Raw genomic sequence first — 24148 nt, 5'->3', positions numbered from 1 at the left:
CCACTGTACTGACCCAGCCTCAGCCCTCTGCAGCCCTCCCCTTCCCGGCTCTGCCCTCCTGAGTCCTGCAGCTCCAGGGCTGGGCCGTGCCATTTTCAGGTGCTGACAGGCGCCGTCCCCGCAGGGCTGTGGGTGGACAGGGCTGTCTCCAGTGGGTGTGTGTGCCGTGTCAGGGAGCTGTGACACCCCGCCAGCCATTTTGGCAGCTCCTGACAAGTAGCTGCAGCTTCTCCCTCGCAGCCTGCGGGAGGAGAGAGTGTGAGGGCAGGGTGTGGAGGGAATGGGCTGGGGCTTGGGGAGAAGGTGCTACAGGAAGGATTTGCCTTTGGAAGGGCTTCATCCCCAGCAGCAGCTTTCTGGGCTCAAGAAGGGGCAGCGAATAACTGGGGTAGCAGCTCAGTCCAGTTCATAAGGTCTTGGAAGGGGATGGGCTCGGTGGATGCAGAGGCCTTTTCCACTGCCAGTGACAGATGCCATGGTTCTGTCAGTGCTGTCTGAGCAGCTGCAGTGTGACAGCAGAGTGAGGGCTGGCAGGATTGAGGGGGGATTGCTGGAAGGTTTGGAACAGTGAAATGCCGTGTGCTCAGAGTGACAGCATCCCACTGTGCTGGGCACGGCCTGCTCCGGTCAGGAGCCAGCCAAGGAGGGAGGGAGGGGATCCCTGCTCTTGCAGGGACCGTTTTGGGGAAGAGGGGAGCTGGGCTTGTGCTGTTTGAGCCCAGAGATTCCTCCAGGCTCATCCATGGAGGACACATCTCGGATTTGTGCTCACTGCAGCACTGTCCCTGTCACTGCTGTGGCCACCAATGCATAACCCTTTTTTGGGGGAAGAGCTCTGTCTGTGACTGAGGCAGAGCAGCTCCTGTGCCCTGGCCTGTGCTTTGCATTCCCTGCAGCCCTGTTCAATATTTGCTGTTCCAGTCGCTCCTCTTTAGGCTTTGGGCACCAGGGAGTTCACTCTGATGGATCAGTTGGGAATTGCCTGTGCAGAGAAGGCTTGTTGCTGCAAAAGGCTTGTTCTTGGGGGTTAAAAAAAACCCCACTTCAGTAAGTTCTTTGTGATTCCAAGCAGCCCTTCTATGATTTGTGTTGATTAAAGAAACATCCTGCCTAAGACTGTAATGGAAACAAACACCTTGATGAGGCTGGGGCTGATAATGAGGAACGGAATTAATTTCCTGCCTGATCAAAGCAAGGTTTATTCCTTGTGCCCAGAGCTCTGCTGCACTACACAAGTTCGGTGATAAGGTTTTCTGCCCTGGCTGTGGCACGTTGGAGGTAAACCTGGAAAAGGGGCCAGGGAGGTCTCTTTGGGGACAAGAGGAACAGCAGCTTTAGCAGTGCTTTCATTTCAAACACACCAATGCCACTGGCTGTGGCAGTGGCAGAATGGGCTGGGAGTGCAGTGGGTGGCTGTTGTCCCCCTGCCCCTTGCAGAGAAAAGATGACTGTGAGTTGAAGGAGAGAGGAACAAAGCTGGGGGGTGGAACTTGCTCAGAACCCCCCAATGATGGTGTCCAGCACCAAAAGCTGTGGATGTGCCAGCACTGGGGGCACGGTGCTGCACCCCAGTGTCCTCTGCAGCAGCCAGGGGTCTCCTGGGGAGGGGGTGGCTCTTGGTGGGCACAGGGCGTGGGGGTCCAGCAGGGGCCTCAGCACGGTGGTGGGTGGCTCTTTCAGAAGGCAGTGAATTCCACATCAGGCACGTGGGGACGTGGGTTAGTGGTGACTTTGGCAGTGCTGGGTTAACAATTGGACCTGATGATCTCAGAGGGCTTTTCCAGCCTTAACAGTTCAGGTGCCTCCCTGTGAGCTGTGTCTGGAGGAAGCGCTGGTGTCCCTTTGTGAACAGGCAGCTGGAGCTTGGCTTGTCCACTCCTTCCTCCAGCTGATCCCTGCAGATCTGCCCGTAGGCTGAGCAGGCACCTTGTCCCCCAGGAGCAGTTTGTGCCCTCACCTTCCTCTGTTCAGTGGTTGTGCTGCCTCTCTTGCAGGGTAGGTTGACGCTGCTGCGGGACAGCCGGACGGACGGCAGCTTCCTGGTGCACCATTTCCTGTCCTTCTACCTGCGAGGTGGGTGAGCAGCAGCACTCCGAGGCACGGCAACCACGGGGGTGCCTTCCCTTTGCTCCGTGAGCAGAGGCTGCTTGTGCAGAGCGTGAGGCTCCCTTGGGTTAACACAAAGCTTTGGGGCTGGGACTGGAGGATCCCAGGCTGTGGGGACTCGCTCTGTACCCTCGGGTACCTCCCGTAATGTCTGTGCCTTGTTTCCTCACCCAGCCTGGGGATCCTGGTCAGTCACAGGGGCTCTGACAGTGAGGTGTTCACTGCAATTCCTCACTGTCTCCATGTTTTATAGTGGAATTACACATATCAGGATCAACTAACAACAGACAAGCTCATAGTGAGTAAAGAAGCAAACAAAGGGCCTGGCAAGTTGCCTAATTGCTTTTCTGGGAACAGTTTCCCCAGTGAGTAACCTCCTGCTCCCTGTGCAGCAGGCACTGGACTCGACTCCTCCAGCTTTCTGCTGGCACAGCCACCAACCCAGCAAATCTGGTGCTGTCAGGCTTGAAAGGGAGCTCAGAGTGCTGGGCAGGGGGTGGTCTGAGGGCATCCTGCCCCCAGAACTGCCACTGCCTCAGCAGGGATTTCCCCTGCTTGGAAATATTCTTTTACTTAATGGAAAGAGGGAAACTGTGGGAAGTGCCATGGAGAGCAGGTTGGGAGTGGTGTGAATGGTTCATAGGGACTTGCCAGGCACTGCCTTGGGGTCTGCCCACATCCCGTCCTGGCTCTGCTGATGTGCTGCCCTGCAGCACTGCCCTGGGAGTTGCTGCCCGGAGCTGCCCATCTGCCTGGGAAAAGCCTTCCATGCCCTGGGGGTGGGCAGCCCTGTGGAACGGTACTGTCTCAGGACAGGTGTCCTTGCTGTCACCTGCTCCCTTCCACCCCAGGCCCTGGGTGCATTTATTCCCTGTCTGCAGCACCCCCGTGTTGTCCCCTTGGTGCCCAAAAGCTTTGGGGCCTCCCTGTGGAGCTCAGTGGGGCCACTGCCTTGTTGCACTGGAGATCCGTGTCCTGACATGCCCTGGTTGTGTTCATACCTGTAAGGCCAGGTTGTCACATGGTTTTCCAAAATCCCATTTTAGTGAGTGAGGTGTCTTTGTAGAAATTCCTTGTTCTGTGTGCTTTTCCAGTCAAGGTCACTCACCTTAGGAGAGCCAAACTGGGGGTTTTTGGCACGTCGGTGGTTTCAGGAGTTGGTGTCATGGTCGGCCACTGGCCTCCTTACAGTGACTCCAGCAAACGGTGCCAGGAGGTCCCAGGGCACCAGGGCAGGGGGCACAACAGGGGCCTTACACGTTTGTGATGCCATCTTTTTCTTATTCCTTACCCCTCTTTTTAAACTAACATCTCCCCAAAAGTAGAAATCCTCTAGAAAGGTGAAAATTGAAAGCAGGGAGGGGTCTGCCTGGGCCTGTCAGGGCCCTTCCAGACAGCCCTGCGGCCTGGCTGCCCTGGTCGGTGGGCTCTGCTAACAGCACTGCCCTGTGGAACTGCTGACGTGTTTGTCCTCCCCAGCTGGCTGCAAGGTTTGCTTCGTGGCCCTGCTCCAGTCCTTCAGTCACTACAGCATCGTGGCACAGAAGCTGGTGAGTCTCTGGCTGCAGGTTCAGCATTCCAGCTCCAGGTAGTTTGTGCTGGGTGGGAAGGGACGGGAGTGGGGAACAGGAATTGCGTGGGATGTCTCCAGGTCCTGGTGGGGACAGTCAGGGTTGGGGCTCCTGTGGTGGGGGCTGGGGAGCACTCAGGGGCAAAGCCCTGGCTGTGGGGTGCCCCACGGACAGGAGCTGGATGGCTGCTTGCTCTGTGCTGAGGAATGTTTCCTGGGGATCAGCGTTCCCAGACAGGCCCACACTGGTACAGGAGTTCCCTAATCCTCTGGGGAGGAGAGTGCCGTGGGGTGGGTGTTCCCAGGGCCCTGCACGCCGCAGGACACGCTGGCTGTGCGGCACAGGAGCTCCCCAGGGCACTCTGTGCCTGTCCCTGGTTGTGTTGGGATGAAGGGCTGGGTCACCTGGGCACAGGGACACCTGTTTGAGCTGTATGAGGAGCCACACATTCCCTTGTTCTTAGGGGTGTCCTTCCCACGGTGAGTCAGGCAAGGATAATGTGTACCCTGAAATGAAGAAGCAGAGAGCCAAGGTAGGCAGGATAATTCCCTGTGTCAGCAAATTGTCTGAGCTCCAAACTGCTGCTCTCAGCTCTTTGTACAACGCTCAGAGGTGAAACGCTCCAGGTGGGAAGCCCAGGTGACCTTCCAGGGCCGGAGGGATGAGGGCCTGCATTGGTCCTCCCTCCTCTGGCTCTGCTGGGAATCCATGAAGCCTTCCAGGTGCTGGGGAGCCAGGTGTTGCACCTCCTCTATTCCCTGCTGTAAACAGGGGCCGAGTTTCTGTGCTGCTAAAAACCTGTTTTATTTACTGCTCAGTCTTTACCTTTTGAAAGGAGATCAGTGGTCTGAGGTACATGAAGCGGGCTGAGGGAATGGAGCTGTAACTCCCAGGTGGATCCTTGACGTGGGATTCCCCTGCAGAGCAGATCCCCACTGAGCAAACCAGCTCCCAGCATGGAGCTGTCCCGGCCTTTGTGGTGCAGAGAGGAGGAAATCTTGGGGGGAACTTGCTGAATAGGGCAGGAAATGGGGCACAGCAGCTGGTGTGGGGAGGAGATCCAGCTGTTAAATGTGGGCTCCCTGGAGCAGGATGGTCCGTCGCTGTGGTTCCTAACGTGGTGAGAGCTAACAGGAGCTGCTGCCATCTCCCTGTGGGAGAGGCTGAGCAGGGACAGAACGTGGGGATTAGCTGGAGCGCAGGTGCAGTGCAGGTCAGGGTGCTGTGCTGGGTGACACTCCTGCAGAAAGGTGGCTGCCACGGAGGAGGGCATGAGAACAGCACGGTTTGCCCGGGGGGCTCAGAGAGCTGAGCCCAGCTCAGCTCTGAGTCACTCTGCCATTGTAACTTCCCAGGTGCCCCTGTGCTCGCTTGGTGTGAACTCCTCCCAGGCTCTGCCGAGCTGGGGGTCCTAACATCCAACATCAGTTATTTATAGCCAGGTTTCCATCACATCTTGTCTTTGCTTTAACCCTCCTGTGCCCAGATGAGCGTGCCAGGCTCAGTGAAGGGGGTTCTTGGCAGAGTAGTTTCACTCTTGGGTTTGTTTAAGGACTTGGTGCTGTAGATCTCTGCAGGAGACCAGCTGGGGTGCAGCACACCCCAATTTCAGTGTGCCTGAGCTGTGTCCTGCTGCTGGGAGGTGACCTGCACACTCCACCCAGTGACCAGCTCCTTCCTTCCCATCTCCTGTTCCTTGGGAATGAGCTCCAGACCAACTGCAGGGCTTTCCATGTTGGCCAGGAGAGTTGCAGAGATCAGGCTGTAGTTCCTCTGGGAAGTGCTTGGAAGAATCTGACCCGTGAGCAGCCACCTGCTTCGTGTTATCCATCCAAAGGGGCTGGACGTGAGCCCAGCTGTGCCCAAGTGGCCAAGACAGCCAGTGGCACCAGGTTTGTGCCAGCCCCAGTGTGGGCACAAGCCCAGGGCAGTGCCCACCCCTGTGCTGGCACTGCTGAGGCACCTCCAGTCCTGGGGGCAGTTCTGGGCCCCTCACAACAGGACACTGAGGGGCTGGAGCGTGTGCAGGGAAGGGAAGGGAGCTGGGAAGGGGCTGGAGCAGCAGGAGCAGCTGAGGGAGCTGGGGGGGCTCAGCCTGGAGAAAAGGAGGCTCAGGGGGGACCTTCTGGCTCTGCAACCCCCTGACAGGAGGGGGGAACTGGGGGGGTCGGGCTCTGCTCCCAGGGAACAAGGGACAGGAGGAGAGGGAACGGCCTCAGGCTGTGCCAGGGGAGGGTCAGGCTGGACATCAGGAGGAATTTCCTGCTGGAAAGGGTGGTCAGGCACTGGCAGGGGCTGCCCAGGGAGGTTTGGAGTGCCCAGCCCTGGAGGGATTTCAAAGCCCTGTGGATGTGGCCCTTGGGGACATGGTCAGTGGTGGCCTTGGCAGTGCTGGGGGACCAGTTGGATTCGATGGTCTCAGAGGGCTTTTCCAATCTCAGTAATTCTATGATTATGCCTTTAGGAAAGATTGCACTTGGAAGAGCTTCAGAACTGAGTGATGCTCTTGTTTCCACTGGGAACTCGATGGTCCCAGGCCTGGGAGGAAGGTCCTGGAGCCAGGGTGGATTTTACAGCCTTTACACACTGGTTTGTGGATCTGGTCCTTGTAGTGCCTGGGCAGTGCTACAGTGGGTATTTACACCCAGCTGGAGTGCTGCTTCCATGTATGTGCTGCCTTCCCAGGGTACCACATTCTACCAGTCCCAGACCAGTTCCTTGCGTGTTAGCCAAATGCAGGGATGTATTTTCACTGGCAGGAAAAAGCTTTCCTGGCTTTTTGTGCCCGTGTCCTCTTTTCCTGAGGATTTGCACTTCATTTTCAGGGCCAGTCAATGTTTTTTGCCATGACCTTGCAGAGAACATGCTGGGCCGTAGCTGGACTAACAACACCAGGGCACTTTGCCAGGTTGGTGTTCCCACCCTCGTTTGGACAAAGTTTGTTGTGTTTTAAAGGACAAACAGATTTGTCCTCGTTTGGTCTCCCTCTGGCCTGTCCCCTGTTCCCTGCTCCAAGCCCTCAGCCCGGAGGACGTGGCCTGGCCTGATCACTGATGGCCACACTTTGTCCCACAGCTCATTCCTGCTGCCTCACATACTCCATTCCTTGCTCCCTCCAAATATTTTGCTTTCCCTTATGGAATGGCAGTTCTGGTTTGAGGGGACATCCTGGGCCCCACGCTCCAGGCAGCTTCCCAGAGGGATGGGAAGAGCTGAGCTGTGCTGCAGAGCCATTCGTGGCTGGATCCATAGCTGGCAGTGGGGTGGGATGCTGGGAGACCAGGAAGGCTCTCAGGCTGTGAGTGCTGGGCAGCACTGTGTGTCCCGTGGGCACTCAGGGGGGTGCCATTGGCCATTTGGAGCAGTTTTCCCACCATCTCCAAGCTGTCCTGTGCTGCTTCCAGAGGTTATGCTGGGCAGGCTGCTCCCTGGGAGACATCAGAGCTGGCTGTGGCAGGGCAGGGGGTGAGTCCAGGTCTCTCTGGGCCCTGGTTCTCCACCTGGAAAATGAGGCTGGACTTGCTGTGTCCGTGTACCAAGAGGATGGAATTCCTGGTTTGACACACAGACACCCTGTCCCTGCTGCTGTGGCCCTTCCCTGCCACCCAGGCAGGCCCTGGTGGCACAGCACGGAGCTCCCCTCTGCAGAGGGGACACTGCTTTGCTGCTGAACTCCAGAGAGACGGTGTGTGCAGGAGGAAGTGGCTGAAGCAGAGGTAAAATCCGTTGCTGAGTTATTAGTAGTGAATTTAGTTGTGGCATTTCAGCAGGTTCCTGGTCCTGTGGGCTCCAGAAATGCCCGAGGGAATGAGGTTTGTGCTGCTGCTCTGCAGCCCAGCCCTGCTTTATGGCACGGCAGGTATTTATTTGCCAGCTGTTCCCTGCTCCTCACCTGCCACAGAAAGCTGCCTCTGTCCTTGGCTGGAAAGTTTTCCATGGGGTGTGCTTGCAATTGCCCAAAATGCTGATAGTTTGAAGTTATTTCTGGGGGGAGGTGTTGAAAAAAATCTATTGCTTTGTAGAGGGAGTTTGGAGGGAAAAGGAACATTCAGGCACACGTTCTTTCCCAGCTGAGCAAGAGTTAAAAAGGGTGAACGTTCTTCTCAGGTAGCAGGAGTCACTGGGCTGGGAGTCCAAGCAGCTTCCATTCAAAGCAGGGAGAGATGCCAGCAGGCAGGAGTTGGGTCAGGCCTCAGGTTATTCTGAATAGCAATGTCCAAAGTGATAGTACTGCAAAACTGAGTCTGGGAAGTGGAATAGTTTGGGTTGGAAGGGACCTGAAAAGGTCACCTAATCCGACCCCCCAGGAAATAGTTGTCCTGCCATGGGATCATGGGATCACAGAATAGTTAAGGTTGGAAAAAGCCTCTGAGTCCACTGAGTCCCAACTGTCCCCCAGCACTGCCAAGGCCACCACTGACCATGTCCCCAGGTGCCACATCCACAGGGCTTTGAAATCCCTCCAGGGATGAGGACACCACCCCTGCCCTGGGCAGCTGTGCCAGGGCTGGACAGCTGTTTCAGGGAAGAAATTTCCCCAGTATCCAACCTAAACATCCCCTGGCACAACTTGGAGGCCGTTCCCCTTGCCCTGTCCCTTGTTCCCTGGGAGCAGAGCTCGACCCCCCCTGGCTCCCCCTCCTGTCAGGGAGTTGCAGAGAGTGAGAAGGTCCCTTCTGACTTTCACCAACTCCAACTCATGAACTTGGATATAAGGAAGTTTTTTACAATGAGGGTGGGGAGCCCTGGCACAGGTTACCCAGAGAAGCTGTGGCTGCCCCTGGATCCCTGGAAGTGTCCAAGGCCAGGCTGGACAGGGCTTGGAGCAACCTGGGAGAGTGAAAGTGTCCCTGCCCTTGGCAGGGGGTGGCACTGGGTGGTCTTTAAAAGTCCCTTCCAGCCCAACCTGTCTGGGGTTCTGTGATCTCCAGCTGGACTCCCCTCCATCCCTGCTGCAGCTCTGGGATGGCCCCGTTGGAGCTGGACGTGCCCTGCCCATGGCTCTCCTTGGCCTCCCCAGCACACAGGGCTGAGAGCCGGCTGTGCTTTGAGCCTTGGTCCCTCCTGCTCCTCCATGTGGATCAGGCTGAGGCCCTTCCCTTGGAGCCCTGGCTGCTCTCCCCTGGGTGTTGTGCAATGCCGTGGTGCCCACGGCCCTCCCCTGGTCGGGGCCGTGCCCGGCTCGGGCGCGTGGGCTGTGCCAGGGAGTCGGCACTGCCACAGCCCTGAGCTGGAGACAGGGAAAGCCAAAAGGTTTTGCCACCCATGGAGGGAGGGTGAAGCAATTGCTCACAGCAGGTCCTTGCAGGAGCCTGGGCCACCCTCTCCCTGTCTCTGCAGAGGCAGCTGGTTTTCTCCCTTGCTGCCAGGCTGACTTCCCAGGAGGAGTACCAGGATGTTTGAGCCCCCAAATCCCAGCAGGGTATTTTAATCTGGTAAAATACAGGAGAGGGAATGTGCCACCAGTGTGTCACAGAACCACCCATTTCACTGCTGAAGCACTGGCATTATCAGCACATTTAGATAAGATTTGATAACGTTGGGCCGTTGCCCCGTGTGGTTCTGTTTGCACCATTTCTCCAGAGCTGTTCACTCAAAACCTGCTGTTTTCCTCTCCCCAGGGAGTCAGTCTGACAGCTGCCAAGGAGCGGGGGCAGCTGGTCTTCCTGGAAGGCCTCAAGTCCTGCCTTGACCTCGTGTTTGGGGAGGAGGAGGAGCAGCCAGGGCAGCCCAGTCCTCTGCTGTTCCTGAGGTGAGCTGAGCCCAGCACAGAGTGTTCCCCCCGTGTCCTGCCTCCACAGCCCCCAGAGCACCACCGAGTGAAGGGGAGCACCAGCACCAGGCACATCCCTGTGCGTGTCCTGGCCTGTCCCTCTCTGCTGTCAGAGAGGGAGTCTGTGCCCCTCTCGGGCATTTTGGGGGAATTCCTGCCCCCATCCACACTGCCAGCATGTTACAAGTCTAGAAAAACATTTATTTCAACACTCAGCAGGTTTGTGTCAAACAAAACTCCAGCCAAGTTGTTTTATTCCTTTTCTTTAATTATTTTGAGTTTTGATCTTATCCAAGGGCACAGTGCTGCTTTATCCATGCTGGCTTTTGGGTTTATTCCCATTTCACTTTCTCCATGCCCCACAGTAAGCTCAGCAAAGGCAAAACACTTCTCTGGAAGTGTTCAAGGCCAGGTTGGACGGGGTTTGGAGCAGCCTGGTCTAGTGGAAGGTGTCCCTATCCGTGGCAGGGATGGACCTGGATGGGCTTTAAGGTCCCTTCCCATCCAAACCGTTCCATGATCCCTGGGGCCAGGTGGGAGGGTGTCAGCACACACAGGGGTAAAGGAGCAGTGACTGAGGGCAGTGCAGGGCCTGGGGACTGTCCCAGCAGTGGGGACAGCAGGGAGGGGACGGGCTGGGGCAGAGGGTGCCCGTGCTGGGTCAGTGGTGAGCAGGCGATGCCAGGCCCTGACTCCTCCTCCATCCCTTGCAGTGGGAGCCCCTCCGACCTGCGGGCCCTGTTCGACTTCGTGCGCGTGTCCCTGAGTGCCCCGGGCAGCGAGGCCTGCGCGGGCCCCGTGCTGCTGCTGGATGACCTGAGTGTGCTGCTGGGCCTGGGGGCCTCGCCCGTGGCCCTGCTGGACTTCATCCACTACTGCCGGGCCCTCGTGTGCTGCCAGCTGAAGGTACTGCTCCCCCGTGCCTGGGCTGAGCCTCCACAGCACAGCCTGCCTTTGTTTGCTCTTTCCACCTGACCCCGGTGAAGCTTTGGAAGGCTTTGGCTGTCCAAGAGATTCAGACCGTTGCTCTGGGGTCGGTCTTTGGGAATTGTGTGAGTCCCTGGAATAGCTGTGCAGCTGGATTCCTGCTCTAGAGCCACTCTCAGGAGTTGTGTGAGTCCCTGAGTACCTGTGCAGGCTCCTGTGCAGCTGGATTCCCCCAGAGAAGGGTTCTCAGTGTCCCTGACATGTGAGCAGGGATTTGAGGTGTAAAATAATGTTTCTTGGAGCTCCAGGCTCTCCAGAAATCCCAGCTCACATCCGAGGTGGGAGGAGGCAGGGAAGGAAATGGGTTATGTGAGGGGTTGGTGACTCTCACAGGGGACAGAAACAAGGGTCCCCTTGGAGGGCACCACAGTCCCTGCTCCCACCAACCTGGAGTGTCTGTGTGTTGTTCCAGCTGGTTTCCAAGGGGCTGTGATGATGTCCAAGATCTGCCCAGTGATGTGCTGACTCCTGGGAGCACCACAGCCAGAACTGGTTCCAGTCCCCTCCAGACTGTGCCAGCCACACCACCGTGTCCCCTGCTGGGCACTTCTGTGCGGGGGTGAGGGCTGAAGGCGGCGGTGTCGGGTGGGATGGTGGGCTCATCCTGCCCTTCCCACAGCACGGGGTGCTGGGCTGAACGGGCTGACAGGGGATGTTCTGCCTGTGCAGAATATTTACCTCCAAAGCAGCTATAAAAGATGAGAAACCATGCTAACACTTTTCTATTTCAGTCTGAGGTGTTCTGAAGCTTTCAAGTACATTTTAATTGATTGAGAATTCCATGTTATTTTAAGTCCTTGGTGACTTGCATCGTCTGAGCAGAGACTCTGGGGATGGATTTTAATAGAGTGGGTGTGTTGGGGAGCTCTTTGCTCCTTGTCAGAGTTGTGATTGTGTGAGTGTTGCTGCAGCCCTTCGGCCACCTCTTTATTTACCTGCTCTGAATTCAGTCAGTGCCATCTGCCCAGCCTGACAGACTGGTTTAACCAGACTCTGTCTCATAACAGAGCTCGAGGTATTTTTAGGCTGCACATTATGTGTGTGTATGTGTGTGCACAGTGCACACACAGCAAGCTCTTCCAGAGTTTATAGGTCATGCAATCACAGAATGGTTTGGCTTGGAAGGGACCTTAAGGATCATCCAGTGCCACCTGCTGCTGTGGGCAGGGACACCTTCCACTAGCTCAGGTTGCTCCAAGCCCCATCCAACCTGGCCTTGGACACTTCCAGGGATGGGGCAGCCACAGCTTCTCTGGGCAACCTGTGCCAGGGCCTCCCCACCCTCCCAGCCAAAAATTCCTTCCCAATATCCCATCTCTCCCTGCCCTCTGGCAGTGGGAAGCCATTCCCTGTGTCCTGTCCCTCCATCCCTTATCCCCCGTCCCTCTCCAGCTCTCCTGGAGCCCCTTCAGGCCCTGCCAGGGGCTCTCAGCTCTCCCTGGAGCCTTCTCTTCTCCAGGGGAACCCCCCCAGCTCTCCCAGCCTGGCTCCAGAGCAGAGGGGCTCCAGCCCTGGCAGCATCTCCGGGGCCTCCTCTGGACTCTCTCCAGCAGCTCCACGTCCTCCTGCTGTTGTTCCCGGGGCTGGAGCAGCTCTGAGTGGGGCAGCGGGGCAGAATCCCCCCTGCCCTGCTGCCCTGCCGTGGGGTCAGCCCAGGGCACGTGGCCAGGGCATGTCCAGCCTGTCCCTGCAGCTGCTGGCTCTGTTCCCAGGGCAGTTCAGCTCAGCCCATACTGGGGGATGCCTGAGCTCGGCTGGGACCTCTGTGCAAATCCCATGTCCATCTCCCCTTCCTCCCCTGAGGGATGGAGTCCCGTGGCTCATCCCTGCCTGCTGCTCCCGTTGCAGGGGAACGTCGTGGTGCTGGTTCACAGCAGGGAGGACTCGGAGGACGAGGAGAACGAACTGGTTGTGAACTCCCTGTGCCATCACAGCGACCTGATCCTGTGGGCAGAGGGACTGGCCACCGGCTTCTGCAAGGATGTGCACGGGCAGGTGAGGCACGGGAGGGCACCCAGGGGTGGCACTGTCCCTGTCACCTGCAGCACTGCCCGTGGGAGACAGCCTGGTGAGGGACTGATCCTGGGCACCAGGATCTGCTGCAACACCCGGGCTCCTATGGCTGTGACTCCACTTCTGTGGGGATATCTGGGGACATCCTGCCCCACCTGGGGACTCCCCCACCTCTGGAAGCTTTCCAGGGTTTATACAGCAGCTGCAGCACCGGTTTCTCCCACCCCAAGGTGATGGCAGAGAAAAATACCAATTTCCTGGGAAGTTTCCCCAGGGATGGATCTGAGCCTGGCCAGTGGTGATCTCCTCGGGGCTGGGACAGCTTTGGAGCCTGATCCCTCATCGGGGTCTGCCACCACAGGGACAGGGGCAGGCAGGGCTGCCACCACAGGGACAGGGGCAGGCAGGGCTGCCACCACAGGGACAGGGAGCTGTATGAGGGGTTATTTTTCAGTGATCCCCTCCCTGCAGGCCAGCAGAGGCGTGGGGGCAGCCAGAGGGCTGATGTTCCTGTTCCTTTCCCTTGGCAGCTGAAGATAATCCAGAGGGTGTCCCTGCAGCAGGCGGGGGAGCAGGATCTCGTCCAGATCTACCAGTACAAGATCCAGGACCGCAATGTCACCTTTTTCGCGAGGGGGCTGTCGGCTGCAGTCCTGTGAGGCTGTGACAGCGAGCCTGGGAATGCCAGTCCCTGCCTCCAGCTAGCCTGGCAGCTCCACCAGCACCTTCCAGGAGCAGCACAGCAATCTGACCCGGGAGGGAGGCTCAGACGCACCTGGAAGCGGTGCCAGCACGGGGATCAGCCTGCCCACTGATGCCACATCCCTTTGTCCTCCCACCCGGTTCCCAATGGGCTCAGGCCAAGAAGAGGAGCAAGAACGTGCAGGAATGGCCCTCGGAGCCTGTGAACACAGGCGGGGGATGCCCCGGGGGCTGGGTGTGCCTCACCTTTTCCGGTGTGTGCCAGGCGCTGGGAGCACTGGCACGGCAGGAGATGACACAGCGGGCGGGGCAGGGATGGCCTGGCAGCCTCTGCAGTGCTCTCCTTGTCCCAGCTCTGGCTGGGGGAGAGCTGCTCCACTCCAGCGTCCACACAGGGTGAATCCACAGCTCGTGTGCAGCCCCTCACACTGCAGTGGGACCTGGGTGTTGCCTTCACTGGCTGATCCCTTGGCTTCCCAAGCTCGTTCTTGGCTTTGGGGTTGGATAAACCCCTGTCCGTGAGCCTCTGTCTCAGCCACTGCTTCCCCTTCCCAAATCCTGACCAGCAGGTACATGACCTGCCTGTACTGAAGCATTTTTTTTTGGATAATAATCCCTAATTTTAATGAGATAAGGGTACAGTGATGAAATAACCACGGATTTCTGTGTGAGAACCACTCCCCACCGGCTCCTTGGCAGAGGGCAGGAATGGGCATCTCCCAAGCCTGGATGAGGAGAGGGCTGTGGGTCCCCTCCCTCCCCATGGCCGGGAGGGCAATCCCGGGAGCAGAGCTCAGGCCTGGAGGTCTCCCAGCAGATGCTCAGCTGGGATCTCCCATTTATCCTGGGAGAGAAACAACATCCCACACGCTTGTGAGAGACAAGTGACCTGCCAGGTCCTTGCAGGTCCAGAGCTGGGTAACAGCTCCGGCAGTGGGACACGTTCCTGCATTTTCCATGGAGACTCAGTGACCCATCCTGCTGCAGGTTTGGGAATGGTCCCTTTGGCTTGAGTTTGGGAAGCCCTGGCTGAGTGATGGCAGTCCAGGGAGGCTGAGCAGGCTCCGAGGAACCGGGGAGGGCAACCAGGCCCTGCATGTGCTGTAGGATCACATGTGCTGTGGGTCTGTCCGTGCTCTGCCATGGCAGTGGCAGTGCCAGGGCTGCTGCTGCCAGCCCAGCATGGTGACAGGGCCCAGGGGACAGTCTGCAAAGGGAGGAGGATGAGACAACCTGTGGTTCTTGGGGAAAGGAGCTGCTTAAAATACACCTGTAATGAGCATAGAATGGTACATAATTGGAGTAATGTCTGTGTGATTACCTTTGGAGGGATCCCAAAACCTCCTGGCTCAAAGCTCTGCCTGCCTCCTGTGGAACTGGCAGGGTGGCCGTGTGACATCACCGTGTGACATCACTGCTGGCCTTTGCCTGCTTTGTTCTGTGCTCACCCAGTGTCAGCATCCAAGAAACCAGGGCTGGGGAGCCTCAGCCTGACCTCCATGTTCCCAGGATCTGAGCCCTTCGGGATGAGCTGCTCTGCCTGCACCGTGAGCGGGGGGAGCTCGGGCAGGGAGATTCCTGCTGGAGTAGGGGGTGGTGCTGCTGAGGACCGAGCCCAGCACTCCCAGCATCCCTGCCCACGTCCAGCAGTGGCCTTGGCCATCAGGACATGGAGGGGCAGCCCTGCTGCGCCAAGGCCAGGGGCACGGCCAGGACCCAGCCGGGACCTCGCTCCGGGGCTGACGCTGCGGGAGAGCAGCCAGGGAGCGGAGATCGGGAACTGTGCCCTCGGTGCCAGGACGGGGTGGCCTTGCCCAGGGTCGGCCCCCAGCTGCGTGCTCAGGGCTGTGGGAGCCAGAGCTTGGGCAATGCCGGGGAATCCAGCGGGCTCGGGCTCGGCTTTGTTCCCTCGGCCTCGGGGGGAGCACCTGGGGCCTTGGGGAAAGGCCCACCACGGCTGGGCTGGTGGGACAGGGATGTGGGTCCTGGGAGAGGGGGGTGATGTGTTGGGAAGGGCTGCCAGCAGCAGGGACTGTTGGGAAGTGTCAGAGCCCGATGGCTGTTTTTGGAGGTGCTCAGTCCCTGGAGATGAAGGGGCAGGGCTTGCGTCTCCCAGCACTTCACCCCATGCCAGCAGTGTGCTGGCAGGACAGCGTGGGCATTCCCGGGGGGAAGGGAAGATCCCTTGGCTCTGGGTACCATCTGCCCCTGGCCCTTCCAGGCATCCACCATGCGCTCCGTTCTCAGCGCTCCCCGTGCCTGTCCCACTCCTGTTCCAGTATCTGAGTCACCTCTGTCCCCTGCACCGAGCCAGGGCTCCCGGTGCCAGGCCCTCCGTACAGATCCGCGCTCCCCCGCATGCCCCAGGGTTCCTGGTGCCCAGTATCCCACCTCTGCTCCCCATCCCCCGTTCCTGAGGCCTTCCAGCGCTCCTAGTGCAAGGTCATCTCTCCAGACCCGTTCTCCCTCCCAGGGGTCCTGGTGCTCAACCCTCCCGTGCCCCCAGCGCCTGACCCGCACATGGCCGCGGCTCGCGGGTGCACGGGCCGGCTCCGCTCTCCCCCTGCGTGCCCGGTTCTCCTCCGCTCCCACGGCCCTCCCCGTCCCCAGGATCCTCCTCCCGCCTTGCCGTGTGTCCATCCCATCCCATCCCATCCCATCGCATCCCGGCTCCACGTGTTCCCGCCGCCCCCGCACCGCTTCCGGGGGGCGTGGCCAAAGGCAGCGAAGCGCGGGGTATCAACCGGAGGCGTGGCCATGCAAATGCACGCTCTCATCTGCATATGGGCGTGGCTATGGAAAAACCCCGCTATTATTGGCATGTGGGTGTGGTTATGCAAATGACCCCATCCTGGGAGCGAGCGGGCCCGCTGGGGGCGTGGCCGGCGCGGTGTGGGCGGGGGGCGCGGCGGGCGCGCGGCGCTGCGCGCGCGCGGTGAGTGCCCGGCGGGGGGCAGAGCCCGGGCCGGAGCGGCGGGAGCGGAGCGGGCAGGGCCGGGAGCGGAGCGGGCAGGGCCGGGCACAGCCGGGCCGAGCCGGGCAGAGCCGGGCAGAGCCGAGCCGGGAGCGGCGGCGGACCCGCTGGGCTGCGGCCCAGGCGAACGGCGGGCAGGAAACGCTACCGGAAAGAAGCACGGGCGAGCGCCGCGGCCGGCGGGAGGTCAGAGGGCGGAGGTGAGGAGGGAGCCGCTCCCCGGTGAGGTGAGGAGGAAACAGCCCCCAAACCCCCTTCCCGACCCCCTGCCCTGCCTCAGCTCCCCTCAGGCCCCTCCGTGCCTCAGTTTCCCCCTCCCGGGGTCCGGGCGCGCTCCCCTCCCCCCTCCATATTTTTAGCGATAATCGAAAAGGAATTTGGGAAAATCTTCCCTACAGGGTCGGGAGAAGGTGCTTGTTGGAAAAAGGGTTAAAATGAGGGAACATGTAAAGGGATTGATGGGAACGTGCAGTAAAATACTCCAGTTCTGGGGTACTGAAGGTGCGAAGCCAGGAGGGGGGAGGAGGGAAGGAGTTAAATCACCTGCTCTGCGGGGCCGGGATGAGGATTAAAAGGAGGGAATACCTGAAGGGAATGCTGGGAACATGGAGTGTTCCAGCGCCCGGGGGTTGTGCCGAGCGCTCGGGAAGCGGGAGGATCCCGGGGGGCTCTGGGCTCCCAGCCCGGTCCTGCCCCGGACTCGGGAATCAACTTCCCCGGGGAGTCCCAGGGAGCGATTTTAGGGTGTTTTTAATACAAAGAACAAGGAGCTGTTTGGATGCCGGAGCCACCGTGGGCTGTGTTCGGGAGGATCCCGAGGAAAGGACTCCGGAAGGATTCCGGAGTTTCCTGAGTGCGACATCCACGTGTTTTCCAGGATCGTGGAAAGACAGACCAAGTTTCTTTTCACGAAAGGGGCAGAGATGAGGCGTGAGCTCCCTCTGTGAAACCAGGACGGGGTGGTAAATTTGGGATTACGCGGGGCTGTTGTGTAATGCAGAAAGGAGATTAGCTGGGATTGGGATGAGAGGAAAACACCCCGGGATGTTCCGGGAACGTCCCCCGGCCCAGCTCTGCTCCATTTCCAGGTACAGCCCTGAACTTGGCACAGGGCTGTTTGTTTTCTCAGTTGCGAGTCAAATATCACAGCCCAAAAGGAGCAAAGAACAATCGGGGATTGTCTCAGGAGCACTAAAATAGCGTTTTGAGTGTCAGGATCGTGGTGATGAATGAACCTGTCAGGCTCTCGCTGAGTTACTCGGTGCTATTTTCAGGCAGGGGGTTGCTGGGCCTGTCTGGCGTCAGAGTTTGGATCACTGTGCACCAAAAAGTCCTGGGGTTTTTTCTCTGTGATGAGCAAAGAGTTCAGAAAATAGAACAGGTGCAGCTGGAGGAGCAAACATAGCTTTACCTGCCTGTAGTGGAACGTTGTGCGTGGGGAGGGGATGGGCAGGAGCAGCAGCACAGCAATTCCAGTGCACCCTGTGACCCGGGAATCCTTTCCAGGCCAGGGGGCTGCAGCACCTTCCTTCCCTTTGACAAGAGACTTTCTCCAGCGAGCTGTGGCTGGAGGTGGAGGCACAATTCCCTGCCCTGGGAGCAAGGGGGGACTGATGGTGCTCGGCACGAGGGACCAAGAGACTGAAAGTAGGTGTAGACTGAGCTTTCCAGGCATTCCTTGGCTCTAATGCCTGGGGTTATAATTCCTCTGAATCCCTCTCTCCCCCTTGTACAGTGCATTGAGGGGTGAGAAGGAGAGGCTGAAGGAGCACTGAGCTGTTCTGTGGTGCTGCAGCCTCGGGGAGTGTTCCTGCTCACATCCCAGGTACCCACACCAGGGGGGAACAGGGAGTGAAAGGTGCTTGGCTTGCAGGGAATCTTTCAGTTCCTCTCTTCAGGTGAAGACACAGCCCCGGTGGCTCAGAACAGCTGTGGCCTTTTGGCATAACTGGGCTCCCCTGGGAAAAAATGAACTTCTCCTTCCAGGAAAAGAGTGATTTTAGCTGGAGTGAGAGCACGGTGGGCAGTGGGGAGGGGAGCAGCAGTGCAGTTCCTTGGGAAAATCTGAATTAATCTTGTGTGGAGCATTGTGAGAAAGGGATAATAGTGGGTTTGTTTCCCAAAGACAATGTCCGAGTCAGACTGTGGGACTTGCTGCCTCACAGAGGGGGTTTGGGATCGTTTCTGTGTCGGGAAGAAAGAGCAGAGTGATTTCCTGAGCCTGGCTTCCTAATGGTGGTTATTAGAAAGGATAATATTTGTTGTGTGATGCTGGAGATGCCAAACACTCCCTCTCGGGGCTGGGAGCCCTGGAAGTTGGGGTGTTCAGCCTTTCCTGGTGTTCCTGCTGTGACCCAGAGCCTGTGCAAAGCCAGTCCCATGGAGATGTGTCACCTTACAGCTGCTGTGTCCCTCCTGCCTTCCCAGGCCACTTCCCAAGCCCCAAAGATCTGGGACTGCAGAGTTTTTAACCATGAACACCGTCCTGGTTGAGGGTTTGGGGTTTGTTTCTGAGGGAACAGTGCAGGGAAACCCGTGCTGGGGGTTGTGTCTGAGCTCTGGCTCTGGCCTTCCTGGCTGTGCTGTGGTGGTGAGTGGCTGCTCCAGGAGGGGCAATCTCCAAGGGCTGTGTTGTGGTGGTCCCAGGCTGCTCCAAGGGCTTCCCAGGTGGACTTTGTCTGAAAAAGGCAGAGCTGGAGCTGGGCAGAACCTTCCCAGTGCTGGTTGAACACTGCTGAGCCCTCCTGCCCTGGGGGTTGTTCAAACCCACGGGTCATTCCAGTCCTCCTTTGAGGAGCAGCAAAGCCACCTCAGGAGGATTAAGATTAAATTCAAACCCGACCCTCAGAGGGCATGGAGGGACACAGAGATTGTTCTGGGAATGCCCTCCAGGACAACCACCCTCGGTTCCCTCTTCCTCCCTGTTCTGGGCATCTTGGGTGCCAGCAGGAACACTTCAAGAAGGTAGAGGAGGAAAGAACAGAGGGGAAAACTTAGGCTGGCATCCCCAAAACCAGAGTGTTCAGCATCTCTGGGCTCTTGGTGAGCAACTGGTGGTGGTGACAGGCCACGAAAAGGAAGAGCAGCTTTGCGAGCTGTCGTTGCAGGGAGGTATTTCTGTCTTGTGTGCTCGGACTAAAAAAACCCTTCCAGGCTTCAGGAGGCGTCTCCTGAGCCCGGAACGTGGTGGGGCTTTGCAGTCCCCGAGGGCAGCGAGCAGTGGGTGAGGGTGTGGGACAGAGGATGGGGAAGAGCAGTGGTGCTGAGATCCTGCAGCAGGCAGGGGATGGTTGGGGAAGCCCTGCCAGGGACAGGGCGTGTGGAGCAGCCGGTGCTTGGCCACGGGCACTTCCTTGGCAAGGGCAGTTGGCTCTTTCTAGGATAAGGTGTCAGGGCTGTTTCTGGCTGCAGTCACGGATCCAGTGAGATTTGATTTCCGTGCCAAAAAAACTGCTCAAGTAGGTGAGGCTGAAAAAACCCAGAGCCTCAGAAGGTGCCAGTCTGTGGTGGATAAAAATGTGGTTAAATAAACCCACTCAGAGCAGCAGTAACACCCCCAGTAAGGGCTCTGGGTGTGCTGAGAGGGGCTGGGGGGTCTCAGTCACCACTGCAGGGGCAGTGACTGTGCAGGTCAGAGCTGTAATGGCACAGAGAGGGAAGGGCTGCACCTATGGCCGGTGACTGAAGAGGGACAGAGGGGTTTGAGGGATTCAGTGTGGCCTGAAGATGGGCTGCAGGTCACAAGGGTGAGGGTTGGGGTTCCAGCAGAACCAGCCAGCTGCAGGCTCCAGGATAACTGAGGAGGTGTAATCCCTCGTGGAAGGAACCTGGTGAGCTCCTGTGGGGAGGGGAGGAGGGGCTGTGGGAGTGCTGAGTGTGAAAGTTGGGCAGGACACTGCAGGATGTGAGGGGATGTTTCTGGCCCCCCAGTGATGAGGTGTCAGGGGACACCCCTCGTGTGGCTCTGAGGTGACACTGGTGCAGTGACCCAGACAAGTGCAGAGAGTGAATCAGCCCAGCCTGGGCAGAGTGTGAGGGGACATGTTGTGTGTCCTGGGGAGATTGAGGGGACACTCCAGGAATTTACTGGTACAAGGAGCATCCTGGGTTATGTTACCAGGTGTGAGACAGGCCCAGGGCAGTGCCCACCCCTGTGCTGGCACTGCTGAGCCACCTCCAGTCCTGGGGGCAGTTCTGGGCCCCTCAGGACAAGACATGGAGGGGCTGGAACATGTGCAGGGAAGGGAACAGAGCTGGGAAGGGGCTGGAGCAGCAGGAGCAGCTGAGGGAGCTGGGGGGGCTCAGCCTGGAGCAAAGGAGGCTCAGGGGGGACCTTCTGGCTCTGCAACCCCCTGACAGGAGGGGGGAGCTGGGGGGGGTCGGGCTCTGCTCCCAGGGAACAAGGGACAGGAGGAGAGGGAACGGCCTCAGGCTGTGCCAGGGGAGGCTCAGGTTGGATATTGGGACAATTCCTTCTTGGAAATGGTTGTCCAGCCCTGGCACAGCTGCCCAGGGCAGGGGTGGAGTCCTCATCCCTGGAGGGATTTTAAAGCCCTGTGGATGTGGCACCTGGGGACATGGTCAGTGGTGGCCTTGGCAGTGCTGGGGCTGGTTGGACTCGGTGATCCTGGAGGGCTTTTCCAACCTCAGTGATTCCAGGTTCCAGGTGCTGCTCCCAGGCTCTGTGTGCCCGCTGGGAACAGCACTGAGGGGGTTTAAATGGCAGGGGGGGCCCAGGTGAAACGTCCCCAAACCCTGTGTAAGGCCTGGGACCTGCAGCCATTGCTCAGGGTGGCTGAGGAGTCTCCAGCTGCTTAGGAGCAAATGGGATAACAGTCCCTGGGGAATGATCTGAGTGGAACTCGTGATGCTCTGGGTGAGGGGCACGAGGTGGAGCCCTCAGAGTCCCCTCAGGCCTGTCTGCTCTCCCCGGGGTCTGGCAGTGCTGGGGCTCCCTGAGCATGGGGGGGCAGGAGGGATGCAGGGGGAGAAGGGCCTTTCCCTGCAGGCAGGGGGAGGGACAGGGACGGGCAGAGAAGTGGGGTGTCCTTCAGTGCAGCCTGGGATGGCCTTGAGTGAGGCCCAGAAATCTGCCAGGGCTGTGCTGAAGGGTTTGTCTGGATCTTAGGCAGTTCCTGTTCTCCTGTGGGGAGTCGGGGCAGCTCTGGGGAGGGTTTGAGTCTCACGTGCTGGAAACTCAGAAATGACACTGAGCGTGGATCTGACAAAGTGACCACTTCAGAAATGGCATTTCCTGGGTTGGAAGGGACCTTAAAGCCCATCCAGTGCCACCCCTGCCATGGGCAGGGACACCTTCCACTGGCCCAGGTTGCTCAAACCCCATCCAACCCGGCCTTGGACATTCCCAGGGATCCAGGGGCAGCCACAGCTTCTCTGGGCACCCTGTGCCAGGGCCTCCCCACCCTCACAGGGAAGAATTCCTTGAACAGTCCTGTCCCAGCCCCTGAGGACCCCACTCCTCACTGGTCTCCCCTTGGACACTGAGCCATTGACCACAGCTCTGAGTGTGACCATCCAGCCCATCCCTCATCCACTGAGTGTCCCATCCATCAGTCCATGTCTGGGCAGTTCAGGGACAAGGGTGTTGTGTGGGACCGTGTCAGGTGCTTTGCACAGGTCCAGGTGGATCGTCCCAAAGCGTTTTACCCATTTCATACCCCGAGCAGGAGGCTGGGGCTGAGCTGCTCCTCCTGAATGGTGGAGAGGATTGGAGAAGGGCAGCAGCAGAAGCACCACCTGTGGCAGGAAGAGCAGAGCAGTGCAGGGCTGTGCTGGGCCAGCTGTTTGCACAAGGCTTCAGCCAGGGGGGAGGCATTGATGGATTCCTCCTGTTTGATCCTGGCTCGGGCTGGGCTGTACCCCAGGGAGAGGGAGCGGGGTGTGCAGGGCCGGGGAGCTCTGGGGTGTAACTGCACGGGGGTGTTGCATCAGTCTGGTGTTTCCAGGAGACAGTGATTCCCCAGCCACCTGTGGAGCAGCTACTCTGATGAGCAGAAAGGAGATTATCCCCAGGGGTCACGTGGGGTGTGTTGCATAAGGACATTTGCAGGGCGGGCTCGGCCCCTCGGGGTTCCCCTGGATCCAGAGCTGGCCTGGGGTGGCACAGACGGGACCATCCTTTGGGCACTGGCAGCCAGTGCCACGCTGGGCGCAAGTGGCTCGTGGCCCAGGGCTCCTGGAGCCAGAGGAATCTCCTGGAGCCAGAGGAATCTCCTGGAGCCAGAGGAATCCTTGGCTTGGCTCGGCAGGGCCCCCCGCTCCCTTCCCAGAGGTTTATCCCCGGCTTTGCAGCCATGTGACAGGGACAGTGTCCTGGGGAAGGATCTCCCAGCTTAGCCCAGGGGTTATTTTGAGCTGCTGCTCTGTGGGTTGGTGCTGAATTATCCTGGGATGAGTTATCCCAGGGATATCCCTTCCTGACTCTGCTTCCTCCACTCACTGCTAAAATCTTCTCCAGCTGGAGAAGTCTTCCCATGCTTCTTTGTTTTGTGGAAGCTGCTCCGTGTCTTTGATCATCCCTGAACTTCTGAGCACCTTTTCCAGTTCCCCTCCTTCATGGGGTGCTGAGGAAGAGGAGGAATGCCCAGTACTGTGTGACACTGAGCACAGATTTCCACACCAATCCCATTCCATCCCAAACAGTTCCTAACACACAGTTTCCTTTAGTTTAACTGCATCAGGCCACACTTTCAGGGAATTAAGGATCAGGACCCCTGGATGTTGTTTTCCCTGTGTGCATCACATCCCGTTCCCTGGATTTGAACTTCCCAAGGCACTTGGTGTGGGGCTGTTTCTCCCACATCTCCGGTCGGCTGGACCTTGCCCAGGAGTAACGGGCAACACAAAGGGTTACTTATCTCAGCACTGCACCTTTTTCCAGGGAAAGTGAGTCTCCCAGGCACCACTTCCCTCTGGGAGTGCCCCATCCCCTCCCGCTGGTGTTCCAGACACTGCTCACCATCCACACAGCAGGAACAGCACTGGGAGGGTCTTCGGGGACTGAACAGTGGTGGGTTGGTTGGTCTTATTGACAGAGGAGCTGAGAGTCAAATGTGTTGGATGGGAAGTGCTGAACTTGGTGACTCCTGGGATAAAGTGAAGGAATTGCCACTCCAGAGTCAGCTTCGTGTTTGCCAGGGGATGCTGGAGGAGGTTCAGAGGCGTTGGGAAAAGTCTTTTCTAAAGGGTGTTCTGATGCCCTGTGTTTAAAGTTTGTCTGTTTGTAGCACTTGGGAGTTTAATCCTCTTCTGTTTTTGTGACAAATCCCAAACTTCTGTGTTCCATGGCTCCTCACAGGAGACATCCTGTCACCTCATCCACACCAACAAGTTGTTGTCTGGTGCTGCTGGGAGTGTTTCAGGAGGAAGGGAGGACATTGGATAGGAACCACATTCCATGAATGACTCCTCCAAGGCAGGAGTTCAGCTGAGGTTCTTCTCTTGTGGCAGAAAAGTTCAAAAAATGTCCTGAAAACAGGTTTGGAAACTGATTTTGGATGCCAGCCCCTGTTTTGGGGCAGATAACGTTATCTGGGATGTAGAGATTATTGAAGTGTTCTCTTTGAATCTGTCATTGCTGCTCAAGCATTTTAAGATGTGGTTAATAACTTGTAAAATGAGTGAAATACCACTTGTAAAATGGGATCTGTTTCAGACAACCTCTGGGTTTTTAAACTCAGAACATAAATGAATGTTGTCGAGGGGGGAAAACAGGCACAAAGGTGAGAGTGAAGGGAGTTTGCACATTTTGGGTGTCAAATCCGGTTCAAAAACCTGTTTCAGACTTTCACCACTGGTTTAGCCACAGAGCTGGAGTGGAGGGAACGCAGCCTGAAATCTGATTTATTGGGGAGTTTCTCCTTCTTGAATATGAAAAGTAACCCTTCTGTGCTGAACAATCCACTGGGGCCTTCCAGGCTGAGCCTGGTTCCTGCCGGAGCAGTGCTGGGATTAACCCCCTGCACACCCCGGAGCAGTGCTGGGATTAACCCCCTGCACACC

The 24148-nt window shown here is 58.2% G+C and overlaps 2 protein-coding genes across 3 annotated transcripts in view; both read left to right on the top strand.

The window, feature by feature from the left end:
• The first annotated feature begins 1444 nt into the window (after nucleotides 1–1444).
• Nucleotides 1445–14446, top strand: ELP6 (elongator acetyltransferase complex subunit 6). Its single transcript, XM_039387341.1, has 7 exons — nucleotides 1445–1450; nucleotides 1914–2073; nucleotides 3586–3656; nucleotides 9299–9429; nucleotides 10164–10356; nucleotides 12286–12432; nucleotides 12981–14446. The coding sequence occupies exons 1-7, from the start codon at nucleotides 1445–1447 to the stop codon at nucleotides 13107–13109; spliced, it is 837 nt and encodes a 278-aa protein (XP_039243275.1). The 3' UTR covers nucleotides 13110–14446.
• A 1719-nt stretch (nucleotides 14447–16165) lies between these two features.
• LOC113982917 (SREBF chaperone) overlaps nucleotides 16166–24148 on the top strand; it is a 50639-nt gene continuing 42656 nt past the window's right edge. Inside the window, exon 1 of one of the 2 annotated variants that reach the window (XM_039387345.1) lies at nucleotides 16166–16326. The gene's annotated coding sequence lies outside the window, so the exon portion shown is untranslated. Of the gene's footprint in view, nucleotides 16354–24148 lie in introns of both variants that reach the window. The other variant, XM_039387344.1, reaches the window with a different exon arrangement.

This window comes from Pipra filicauda, unplaced genomic scaffold (genome assembly GCF_003945595.2).
Source record: "Pipra filicauda isolate LSUMZ 115617 unplaced genomic scaffold, ASM394559v2 scaffold556_size476704_pilon, whole genome shotgun sequence".
NCBI lineage: Eukaryota > Metazoa > Chordata > Aves > Passeriformes > Pipridae > Pipra > Pipra filicauda.
The sequence above is the reverse complement of the archived record's forward strand: the minus strand, read 5'-3'. Positions and strand labels throughout refer to the sequence as shown.